Source organism: Bombina bombina, chromosome 1, assembly GCF_027579735.1.
Source record: "Bombina bombina isolate aBomBom1 chromosome 1, aBomBom1.pri, whole genome shotgun sequence".
Classification (NCBI taxonomy): Eukaryota; Metazoa; Chordata; class Amphibia; order Anura; family Bombinatoridae; genus Bombina; species Bombina bombina.
This window is the reverse complement of record NC_069499.1, coordinates 1,553,049,451-1,553,062,537: the sequence shown is the minus strand read 5'-3', so window position 1 is coordinate 1,553,062,537 and position 13,087 is coordinate 1,553,049,451. Positions and strand designations below refer to the sequence as shown.

The 13,087-nt window shown below is 42.0% G+C and overlaps 1 protein-coding gene across 2 annotated transcripts in view; it reads left to right on the top strand.

The window, feature by feature from the left end:
* Positions 1-13,087, top strand: part of UNC13D (unc-13 homolog D) — a 422,729-nt gene that overhangs the window by 197,132 nt on the left and 212,510 nt on the right. For both annotated transcript variants that reach the window (XM_053709129.1, XM_053709134.1), the window contains exon 15: positions 1,799-1,923. In XM_053709129.1, coding sequence (XP_053565104.1) covers positions 1,799-1,923 — 125 coding nt within the window. The remainder of the gene's footprint in view (positions 1-1,798; positions 1,924-13,087) is intronic.

The following is a 13,087-nucleotide window of genomic DNA, read 5'->3' as shown; positions in this document are numbered from 1 at the left end:
ATGTGTTCTTCCTGGGTCTCTGTGTCATGTGTTCTGCCCTGGGTCTCTGTACCATGTGTTCTGTCTGGGTCCCTGTACCATGTGTTCTGTCTGGGTCCCTGTACCATGTGTTCTGCCCTGGGTCCCTGTACCATGTGTTCTGCCCTGGGTCCCTGTACCATGTGTTCTGCCCTGCTGGGTCTCTGTGCCATGTGTTCTGCCCTGGGTCTCTGTGCCATGTGTTCTGACCTGGTTCTCTGTGCCATGTGTTCTGCCCTGGGTCTCTGTGCCATGTGTTCTGCCGTGGTCCCTGTACCATGTGTTCTTTCCTGGGTCTCTGTACCATGTGTTCTGCCCTGGGTCTCTGTACCATGTGTTCTGCCCTGGGTCTCTGCCATATATTGTTCAGCTCTGGGTCTCTGTACCATGTGTTCTGCCCTGGGTCTCTCAACTCTCTGTGCCATGTGTTCTGCCCTGGGTCTCTGTGCCATGTGTTCTGCCCTGGGTCTCTGTGCCATGTGTTCTGTCCTGGGTCTCTGTGCCATGTGTTCTGTCCTGGGTCTATGTGCCATGTGTTCTGCCCTGGGTCTTTGTGCCATGTGTTCTGCCCTGGGTCTCTGTGCCATGTGTTCTGCCCTGGGTCTCTGTGCCATATATTGTTTAGCTCAGGGTCTCTGTACCATGTGTTCTGCCCTGGGTCTCTGTGCCATGTGTTCTGCCCTGGGTCCCTGTGCCATGTGTTCTGCCCTGGGTCCCTGTGCCATGTGTTCTGCCCTGGGTCCCTGTGCCATGTGTTCTGTCTGGGTCTCTGTACCATGTGTTCTGCCCTGGGTCTCTGTACCATGTGTTCTGCCCTGGGTCTCTGTACCATGTGTTCTGTCTGGGTCTCTGTGCCATGTGATCTGCCCTGGGTCTCTGTACCATGTGTTCTGTCTGGGTCTCTGTACCATGTGTTCTGCCCTGGGTCTCTGTACCATGTGTTCTGTCTGGGTCTCTGTGCCATGTGATCTGCCCTGGGTCTCTGTGCCATGTGTTCTGCCCTGGGTCTATGTACCATGTGTTCTGCCCTGGGTCTCTGTGCCATGTGTTCTGCCCTGGGTCTCTGTACCATGTGTTCTGTCTGGGTCTCTGTACCATGTGTTCTGCCCTGCTGGGTCTCTGTACCATGTGTTCTGTCTGGGTCTATGTACCATGTGTTCTGTCTGGGTCTCTGTATGTGTTCTGACCTGGGTCTCTGTACCATGTGTTCTGCCCTGGGTCTCTGTACCATGTGTTCTGCCCTGGGTCTCTGTACCATGTGTTCTGACTGGGTCTCTGTGCCATGTGTTCTGCCCTGGGTCTCTGTGCCATGTGTTCTGCCCTGGGTCTCTGTGCCATGTGTTCTACCCGGGTCTCTGTAACATGTGTTCTGCCCTGAGTCTCTGTACCATGTGTTCTGCCCTGCTGGGTCTCTGTACCATGTGTTCTGTCTGGGTCTATGTACCATGTGTTCTGTCTGGGTCTCTGTATGTGTTCTGACCTGGGTCTCTGTACCATGTGTTCTGCCCTGGGTCTATGTGCCATATATTGTTCAGCTCTGGGTCTCTGTGCCTATTGTGTGTCCCCTGGCTACCTGTCACCCTGTCTTGTGTCCTTTGGCTATGTGTCACCATATCCTATGTCCCTGGGCCAGGTATCTACATATCCTGTGTCCCCAGTCCATTTGTGACCCTACCCTGTGTATTCCTGTCATGTGTCACCTTCATTTCTGTACCCTGGCCACATGTCACTCGATCCTGTTTACAGGTAACATACATTACTCTATCCTGTGTCCCCACAGAGAGCAGAACTGGCGGAATCCTTTGAGTCTCTGTTGCAGTACAGTGTCTCAGTGCTGCAGAAATACCGCATTGTCTTCCCACTCTCAGCACCACGATCTGTAGAGCGCCTGCAAGGTCTATTGAGGTCAGTCTGGGTTCTTTCACCTTCTTTGGTCTTTGACATAATTCTGAAGACCAGAATCAACCAAAGAATATTCATTTAAATGAAGAGATGTTACATAATGTGTTCTGCTTCACTACACTGAGTGGATCCCTCCCTGCATTTCCATAAATAGCTTAATGCTTTGCTTTATTGCTGCCCTCTGTGTTCACCATTGTGTTTTAAAGCAGACCCAAAATTCCCTCAAGATTGTGTGGCAGAAGTGAGCAATGTAGCTACGCTGACTGATTTTATGTCATTTGATCTAAGCTTTGCGCATTTCTGGGAGTTCAGTTTAAGAACAAAAAATGTTTTGCAATTCAAATATATCATAAGAAATGTGTGTCTGAGGATGCCTATTAGACAGCATCTACAGCTGGGAATTAAATGATCACCTCCTCTGCTGATTTACCTGCTGACAGCTGGGTATTAAATGATCACATCCTCTGCTGATTTACCTGCTGACAGCTGGGTATTAAATGATCACCTCCTCTGCTGACTTACCTGCTGACAGCTGGGAATTAAATGATCACCTCCTCTGCTGATTTACCTGCTGACAGCTGGGTATTAAATGATCACCTCCTCTGCTGATTTACCTGCTGACAACTGGGTATTAAATGATCACCTCCTCTGCTGATTTACCTGCTGACAGCTGGGTATTAAATGATCACCTCCTCTGCTGATTTACCTGCTGACAGCTGGGTATTAAATGATCACCTCCTCTGCTGATTTACCTGCTGACAGCTGGGTATTAAATGATCGCCTCCTCTGCTGATTTACCTGCTGACAGCTGGGTATTAAATGATCACCTCCTCTGCTGATTTACCTGCTGACAGCTGGGTATTAAATGATCGCCTCCTCTGCTGATTTACCTGCTGACAGCTGGGTATTAAATGATCACATCCTCTGCTGATTTACCTGCTGACAGCTGGGTATTAAATGATCACCTCCTCTGCTGATTTACCTGCTGACAGCTGGGTATTAAATGATCACATCCTCTGCTGATTTACCTGCTGACAGCTGGGTATTAAATGATCACCTCCTCTGCTGATTTACCTGCTGACAGCTGGGAATTAAATGATCACCTCCTCTGCTGATTTACCTGCTGACAGCTGGGAAATAAATGATCACCTCCTCTGCTGATTTACCTGCTGACAGCTGGGAATTAAATGATCACCTCCTCTGCTGATTTACCTGCTGACAGCTGGGAATTAAATGATCACATCCTCTGCTGATTTACCTGCTGACAGCTGGGTATTAAATGATCGCCTCCTCTGCTGATTTACCTGCTGACAGCTGGGTATTAAATGATCACCTCCTCTGCTGATTTACCTGCTGACAGCTGGGTATTAAATGATCGCCTCCTCTGCTGATTTACCTGCTGACAGCTGGGTATTAAATGATCACATCCTCTGCTGATTTACCTGCTGACAGCTGGGTATTAAATGATCACCTCCTCTGCTGATTTACCTGCTGACAGCTGGGTATTAAATGATCACATCCTCTGCTGATTTACCTGCTGACAGCTGGGTATTAAATGATCACCTCCTCTGCTGATTTACCTGCTGACAGCTGGGAATTAAATGATCACCTCCTCTGCTGATTTACCTGCTGACAGCTGGGAAATAAATGATCACCTCCTCTGCTGATTTACCTGCTGACAGCTGGGAATTAAATGATCGCCTCCTCTGCTGATTTACCTGCTGACAGCTGGGAATTAAATGATCGCCTCCTCTGCTGATTTACCTGCTGACAGCTGGGAAATAAATGATCACCTCCTCTGCTGATTTACCTGCTGACAGCTGGGTATTAAATGATCACCTCCTCTGCTGATTTTTCTGCTGACAGCTGGGTATTAAATGATCACCTCCTCTGCTGATTTATCTGCTGACAGCTGGGTATTAAATGATCACCTCCTCTGCTGACTTACCTGCTGACAGCTGGGTATTAAATGATCACCTCCTCTGCTGATTTACCTGCTGACAGCTGGGTATTAAATGATCACCTCCTCTGCTGATTTACCTGCTGACAGCTGGGTATTAAATGATCACCTCCTCTGCTGATTTACCTGCTGACAGCTGGGTATTAAATGGTCACCTCCTCTGCTGACTTACCTGCTGACAGCTGGGTATTAAATGATCACCTCCTCTGCTGACTTACCTGCTGACAGCTGGGTATTAAATGAACACCTCCTCTGCTGATTTACCTGCTGACAGCTGGGTATTAAATGAACACCTCCTCTGCTGACTTACCTGCTGACAGCTGGGAATTAAACACCTCCTCTGCTAATTTATCTGCTGACAGCTGGGAATTAAACACCTCCTCTGCTAATTTATCTGCTGACAGCTGGGAATTAAACACCTCCTCTGCTAACTTACCTGCTGACAGCTGGGAATTAAATTAACACCTCCTCTGCTGACTTACCTGCTGACAGGGCTCTGAACTCTTTTTTTCAAATAAGGATAGTAAAAGAATGAAGAAAAAGTGATAATAGGAGTAAATTAGAAAGTTGCTTAAAATTGCATGCTCTATCTGAATCAGAAAAGAAAAAAATTGGGTACGGTATCCATTTAAATGAACACCTCCTCTGCTGACTTATCTGCTGACTGCTGGGAATTAAATTAACACCTCCTCTGCTGACAACTGGGTATTAAATGAACACCTCCTCTGCTAATTTATCTGATGACAGCAGGGAATTAAATTAACACCTCCTCTGCTGATTTACCTGCTGACCGCTGGGTATTAAATGAACAACTCCTCTGCTGATTTATCTGCTGACTGCTGGGTATTAAATGATCACCTCCTCTGCTGACTTACCTGCTGACAGCTGGGAATTAAACAACTCCTCTGCTAACTTATCTGCTGACAGCTGGGAATTAAATAAACACCTCCTCTGCTGATTTACCTGCTGACTGCTGGGAATTAAACAACTCCTCTGCTGATTTATCTGCTGACAGCTGGGAATTAAATAAACACCTCCTCTGCTGATTTACCTGCTGACAGCTGGGTATTAAATGAACACCTCCTCTGCTGATTTACCTGCTGACAGCTGGGTATTAAATGAACACCTCCTCTGCTGACTTACCTGCTGACAGCTGGGTATTAAATGAACACCTCCTCTGCTGACTTACCTGCTGACAGCTGGGAATGAAATAAACACCTCCTCTGCTAATTTATCTGCTGACAGCTGAGAATTAAATAAACACCTCCTCTGCTAATTTACCTGCTGACAGCTGGGAATTAAATTAACACCTCCTCTGCTGACTTACCTGCTGACAGCTGGGAATGAAATAAACACCTCCTCTGCTAATTTATCTGCTGACAGCTGGGAATTAAATAAACACCTCCTCTGCTAATTTACCTGCTGACAGCTGGGAATTAAATTAACACCTCCTCTGCTGACTTACCTGCTGACAGGGTTCTGAACTCTTTTTTTCAAATAAGGATAGTAAAAGAACGAAGAAAAAGTGATAATAGGAGTAAATTAGAAAGTTGCTTAAAATTGCATGCTCTATCTGAATCACAAAAGAAAAAAATTGGGTACGGTATCCCTTTAAATGAACACCTCCTCTGCTGACTTATCTGCTGACAGCTGGGAATTAAATTAACACCTCCTCTGCTGATTTACCTGCTGACAACTGGGTATTAAATTAACACCTCCTCTGCTAATTTATCTGATGACAGCAGGGAATTAAATTAACACCTCCTCTGCTGACAACTAGGAATGGGAAAGCCACATTTTTTATTTGTGTAATAAAGGGCATGAAGGTCAGAACTAAACTTTCCTGATTCAGACAGAACATGCAATTTTAAGGACTTTTCCATTTACCTAAATTATCAAATGTACTTAATTCTCTTGGTATCCTTTGTTGAAAAGGTAGGCTCGTTGGTGACTGGTGGCTACAAACATATGCTATTTTTAATTAACAGGCAGATGTGTTCCGCTAGGTCCCAGTAGTGGAACTGATTTTAAAGGGATACTAAACCCACATTTTTTCTTTCATGATTCAGATAGAGCATGCAATTTTAAGCAACTTTCTAGTTTACTCCCTATTATCAAATTTCTTTCTAATGACACGATGAGTCCACGGATCATCATTAATTACTGTTGGGAATATCACTCCTGTCCAGCAGTAGGCGGCAAAGAGCACCACAGCAAAGCTGTTAAATATCACCTCCCTTCTATCCCACCCCAGTCATTCTCTTTGCCTACGTTAGAGCAAGGAAGTGGTAAAGTTAGGTTTTAGTAAAAGATTCTTCAAGCAAGAGTTTATTATATTTTAAGTAGTACAAGATTGTGCTGCTTTGTTCTAGGGTGTAGCCGTAGTCCATATCAGTCTCTTTAGTAGAGCATTGGTGGCTTTAGAGCAATGGGAACTTGTGGGACATAATTCTCACTGCGCTTCCCATATATTTATGATGCCCTAATCCTGAAAACCTGAGTAAAATGGCTCAGTCTTTATTTCTTTTTCCACAGGTCCATGTGAGGGAGAGGACCTCTCAAACCTAGTGAGCTCCCTTGCTGCCTGGCAGATTTATGAGGTAAGTGCTGACTTTATTTTTTCTGAGACTAGTAAAGAAAAAGGACTCAGAAAAAATTTGGGCACTTTATTCATTAGGGAAAAATATGGCATTTTATTATTTTTTTTTTATTTTTATTTTTTTGATACAGTAATCCTAATGTACTTAAGGGGATTATATACGGCAGCATTTGCAGGCACTGGGGACCTGAGGAGATAGGCTCAATATTGGTGATACTCAGTTAGTTATTACGGAGCTTTGCATAAAATGTTGACTGACATGTTAATTTTGACACGCCCACGATGGGCGGGGCTTGTGTGGCGGTAGAATTATCTGTTGCGCACATATTTTTTCTCAATTACGGTATATGAATGAGAGAAATCTGGCTACTTGCCGTTTTTAGTTAAAATGGATTAAAGATAGTTTAACATTATTTGCAACAGCTCTGTTTTTGGTTCCGGTTTTCATATACATTATCTCCGGTAATCCAACAAGGTTGACAACTCAGCAGAGCTAAGCTGAGGTGTAGAAGCTGTTTGAATCTTTATTTTGCAGTAAAATATAAAGCAATCACGTTTTGTCAGTTCAAAAATAAAACAGTTAAATTTTTTTGCCATTACTGTTTAAAATTTAAAGAGACAGTAACGTTTTTTTTCTGTATAAAATTTTAGTAAAATTTTATGTTTTTATTTTATTTCTGTTAAGATCAAGATTCTGTTATAGATTACAGATATCCTTTTTGTTTAAATGATTATATAGTCCACCAGTCCTTTTTCTGCTCCTCATGTGTTGAGAGAACACAAAATTTTAGCTTTTTGAGCCAATATTGTTTAGGAGTTTTTTGACAATGTTCAAAATATGCCGCAGTTGTTCTCCTCAGGTGTCCCAAATTGTTTTATTAATAATACAGTGCCATGCTTTTCCTCCCAATTCCCTTGCTACAGGGAAAGCGCAAGAGGAAATGTAAAAAAAATCAGTTTGTAAGGTTTCTGTGACGACTGTATCCAATCTGAACTTTCCCTCTCATAAGTTTGAAGAAGAGGATATTTCAGTATCACCTGAGGGTAAGATCTCAGATTCAGACAGTGTAATTCCTTCTTCTGATGCTGAAGTTGTATCCTTCAAATTTAAGCTAGAGCACCTCCGTTTACTACTTAAGAAGGTTTTAGCTACCCTGGACGACTCCAATACTACTGTCGTAGTCAATCCTAAACAAGTATTTTGACGTGCCCTCCATGGTGGAAGTATTTCCTGTACCAGATAGGGCTACAGAGATTATTGCTAAGGAATGGGAAGAGACCTTTTTTTCTCCATCCCCTATATTTAAAGATGTTTTCCTATAGCAGACTCTATCAAGGAGTCTTGGCAGACGGTACCCAAGATGGAAGGGGCAATTTCCACGCTAGCCAAGAAAGCTACTATTCCCATAGAGGATAGTTGTTCCTTTAAGGATCCTATGGATTTACAATGGCTTCCTGCGATTTGTATTGCTACTGTCACTATTGCGACAGCATACTGGTTTGATGCATTGTCTGATTCTATTTGGACAGACACTCCCCTAAAAGAAATCCAGGATAGGATAAAGGCCTTTAAGTTGGCCAACTCCTTTATTACAGATGATTCCCTTCAGGTAATTAAGCTGGGAGCTAAGATTTCAGGCTTTGCCGTATTGGCTCGCGGAAATCCTTCCACTCCCTCCTCCAATCAGGAGCAGTCCAAGTCTTCCTGGAGACCCAATCAGTCTAGGAACTGGGGAAAGCAATCCAAGAAGCCAGCTGTTTGGCCAAAGACAGCATGAAGGGCCTGTCCCCGATCTTGGACCGGATCTTGTGGGGGGTGTGGTTATCTATTAATTTAAAATATCTTTACTTTCTACTAAATATAATATACTAAATCTCTATGGTGAAACCACTAAACCCAACACAAATAAATTGTGAAATAAACTCTTTGAGAGGGTCTCCATTATTTGCCAAACAGTTTATTTAGGAATCAATATATGTTAATAATAAGATAAATATTTACAGGTATATATATATATATATATATATATATATATATATATATATATTTTACAGATACAGTCCACATTTTAAGATACAGGGCAACTTTACTACACTAACCCCAATTTGTCCAACACTGCTAAAATAATCATAGGAATGTACTTAGCCATATTTCTTCAGAGTGTCAGCCATCTTTGCAGCATGCCCAAGATAAGAAGAGAGAGAGAGGTTCTGGTGTTACAGTATTTTATACCCCAATTCAAAAGGGAGTGGCCTTTCAAATGCCACTCACAGGCCATTGGGAGTATCCCACCTAGACAGACACTAGAACAAAAGAACTACTTGAATAAACCAGCTATGTGAATTGCCAGTTATAAAATCTGTGAGCTATATTCCAATATTCCTGTGATAAAATGTCACCACAGGGGGCAGGTTTTCCTTCTTTACTCAGTCTTGGGTTCGGGATGTTCACGATCCCTGGGCGGTGGACATTGTGTCCCAGGGATACAAACTATAGTTCAAGACCTTTCCTCCCAGGGGCAGGTTTCTGCTTTCAAGATTATCTGTAGACCAGACAAAAAGAGAGGCATTCTTATACTGTGTATTGTTCCTGTTCCAATGCAGGAACGAGGTCTGGGATTCTATTCCAATCTGTGCGTGGTTCCCAAGAAGGAAGGAACCTTCAGACCAATTTAAATCTCAAAAATCTAAACAAGTTTCTCAGAGTGCCGTCCTTCAAGATGGAAACTATTCATTCCATTCTTCCTCTGGTCCAAAAGGGTCAATTTATGACCACAGTGGATTTAAAGGACGCATACCTGCATGTTCCCATCCACAGGGACCTTCACAAGTTTCTAAGATTTGCATTTCCGGACAAACACTTCCATTCGGTCTTGCCATAGCTGCCAGAATTTTCTCAAAGGTTCTGGGATCCCTGCTGGTGGTGCTCCGATTGCGTGGCATTGGAGTGGTACCTTATCTGGACAATATTCTAGTTCAGGTGCCTTACTTTCAACAAGCAAGATCACACGCGGAAATGTTGTTATCTTTCCTGCGGTCTCACGTATGGATTCCAACTACAAGGGTAGTTTTCTTGAGAACCCTAATAGACTCCTCATCAATGAAAATTTTTCTGACAGAAGTCAGGAAATCAAAGATTTTCAATTCTTGCCTAGCACTTCAGTCCTCTCCTCGGCCATCAGTGGCTCAGTGCATGGAGGTAATTGGGCTGATGGTAGCGGCACTGGACATCATCCCGTTCACCCGTTTCCACCTCAGACTTCTGCAGTTAATCATGCTCAGGCAGTGGAACGGAGATTATGCGGATCTGTCTCTACGATTATAGCTGGAGCAGGAGACAAGGGATCTCTACTTTGGTGGTTGACTCAGGATCATCCCTCCCAGGGAACCTGCTTTTGCAGATCTTCCTTGGTGATTGTGACAACAGATGCCAGCCTTCTAGGATGGGGAGCAGTTTGGGGCTCTATAAAGGCTCAGGGAACATGGACTTGGTCGGAATCTGTTCTATCCATAAACATTCTGGAATTGAGAGCAATCTTTAATGCTCTCCTGGCCTGGCCTCAGTTAGCTTCGGCCCAGTTCATCAGGTTCCAGTCAGATAATATAACCTCTGTGGCTTACATCACCCATCAGGGAGGAAAACTCGGAGTTCGTTGGCCATGACAGAGGTAGCCAAGATCATTCAGTGGGCGGAGACCCACAATTGCTGTCTGTTGGCGATCCACATTCCAGGAGTGGACATCGGGGAGGTGGACTTCCTAAGCAAGCAGACCTTTAACCCGGGGGAGTGGGAACTCCATCTGGAAGTGTTTTCCAGCCTGATTCTCAAATGGGGTCAGTCAGAATTGGATCTCATGGCTTCTTGGCAGAATGCCAATCTTCTGTGGTACGGGTCAAGGTCAAGGAACCCTCAGGCTGTACTGATAGCCGCTCTGACGGTACCTTGGAATTTCAGTCTTGCATACCTATTTCCTCCATTTGCTTTTCTACCTCGAGTCATTGCTCGAATCAAGCAGGAGAGGGCCTCAGTGATCCTCCTTACACTGGCGTGGCCTTGCAGGATTTGGTATGCAGACCTGGTGGACATGTCATCTCTTCCACCTTGGAGAATTCCGTTGAGGAAGGACCTTCTACTTCAAGGGCCCTTCCTTCATCTAAATCTAGTTTCTCTGAAGCTGACTGCTTTGAGATTGAACGCTTAATTTTATCCAAGCGTGGATTTTCAGAATCGGTCATAGAGAACATGATTCAGACTCGTAAACCTGTGACTAGGAAGATTTACCATAAGATATGGCATAAATATCTATAAGCGAATCTAGATTGAAGATAAGAAGGCGCCAGACATAGGGTAATATTGTTACAAACTGCAAACACGCTCAGGTAACATATAGATGGAATACTTACAAACGCAGCGGCACCAAATTGTGCCTAGTGAAGCAGACCGGGACCTCAACCGTCGCCCGGAAGACCAACCAATGGCGTGCACCAAACTCCCGCAGTCACGTGAGTGTTGAAGCCAATCAACGATTCTTTGGGCTCACACACCTTCCTTGCAAACGTCCGATTCAAACAATAGAACCACAGTGTAGACAAACCAGGTGTCCCATACACTGTGGTTTCTGGATATTGATTGGTAATAGTGCTAGAGTGAAAGTAAAACCCACTCCAAACGAGGTACAATAAAACAATTTATTTAAAATGTTTTAAAATCAGCAACGCGTTTCTCGACCATGCAGGGTCGTTTCATCAGGCTTTAATACACAGTATAGTATTCCCGCTGCTTATGTACCTCTTCTAACCAATCACAACAGCTAAAACTTTACACACCTTTAAGGGGGGCGGATATATTATTCTCAGTGAGCACATCTATTTTAGACCACATTGGAAATCATACTATTATTCTTAACTTTGCGTTATATCATGGCATTGTTAATCTACGTCCTCTAGATACTTGGATTTTATTTTGTTCTTATGTTATTTTAATTTGTGATTTCCTTTTTGGTTTTTTGATATCTTATATTCGGTTCGTTATACTTTCTTGCGTGACAAATTCTCTTTGGATATCTCATAAATTATTATTATTCTATTTCTTCTAAAATAAACTATATACTATTAAATGGGCTCTATATATAATACGACTACATTATATTCCAATGCAATCTCAATAGAAATGTGCCCAAATTTTACCTTAGTCCCAAATCATTATGTCGATATCGTATATTGGATTCACACATTCTGACATTACGCTATACAGCATTTCATAATAACAAATGATGTTTATGAATTTGTCTCATTGTTAAATGTCATAAAATTATGTATCTGTATAAATAAAATCAATTATTGTATATTCTAAATCATTTGACCAAAATGACATATTTATTCATTATTTGTATATTAGTACTTATGTATTTGACCATTAGTTTCTATAGGGTAATCTATTGCATCATTGTTCTTGGCTGATGTCATAGTAAAGCTGCCTATGATTTAAATGACCATAAAGAATTATTATCTTTATCTCAAAACACACTCCTATTTATATCTTTGTGTTTCTTATTGATTATTGATTACTGTTCTCTATACGTAATGTTGTATTTATTTTGTTTATTCATTAGTTTGATTATTTAATTTTATTGATTATTTAAAGGCTGCAAGGTCAATATTCAGGTTGAGACCTAGTGGATGTAAGGTTTGTAACCTATATATCCAAAAGGTCTCTCTTTGTCTTAATCTGAAAAAACGGTTGTAAAAATCAGATTTGAGGATATGTTCTATTGGAATTATTTTTAAACAGCATGGATTTCCGTCATGTTTTGCATTACAGTGTCTGGATACACTATGTAATTTATAATTCTTTTTAACATTACGAAAGTGTTCGGACCATCTTACACTTAGGCGTCTGCAGGTGCGACCTATATACTGATGTCCGCAAATACAAGTTAACATGTATATTATATAGTTAGATGCACATGTCATTCGACTATTCATTCTATATATTTTGGAAGTGACATTTGATTGAAATGTGTTTACATTATGAGTAATATGATCACACATCTTACATTTCTTATTGTTGCATTTAAAACTCCCTTTTCTTAATCGTTCACTGATGGTATTTTTATTTCCAAATTGATTCGATCTTTCTCCATTATTTTTATTTTGCATAATTTTGATCTTGTTTTTAACAATTTTGCTGGGTGCTAAAATCCTTTTTAGGTTTGGTGCCTTTTTAAAGACTACTGTTGGTTTTGTGTCAAGTAACTGACCCAATATAGGATCCTTCTTAAGGATTTTCCAATGTTTGTCTATACTCCTTTTTATCATATCATGATTGCAATTGTATTCTGTAATGAACATGACTTGATTTTGTCGGCTCTCTTGAGATCTATTAGAATTTTTTGAGAAGTATAAATTTCTGTCATCATTTTTAGCTCTTTCATATCCACTATTGATGATATATTCTGGATACCTTTTTTCTCTAAATCTTTTTATGAGAATTTGGCTCTGAGACTCATAATCATAATATGTTACTACAATTTCTACGGACTCGTTTGAACTGCCCGTAGGGTACATTTATCTTCCATGGGCGATGGTGATTGCTCCTATAGTCTAGG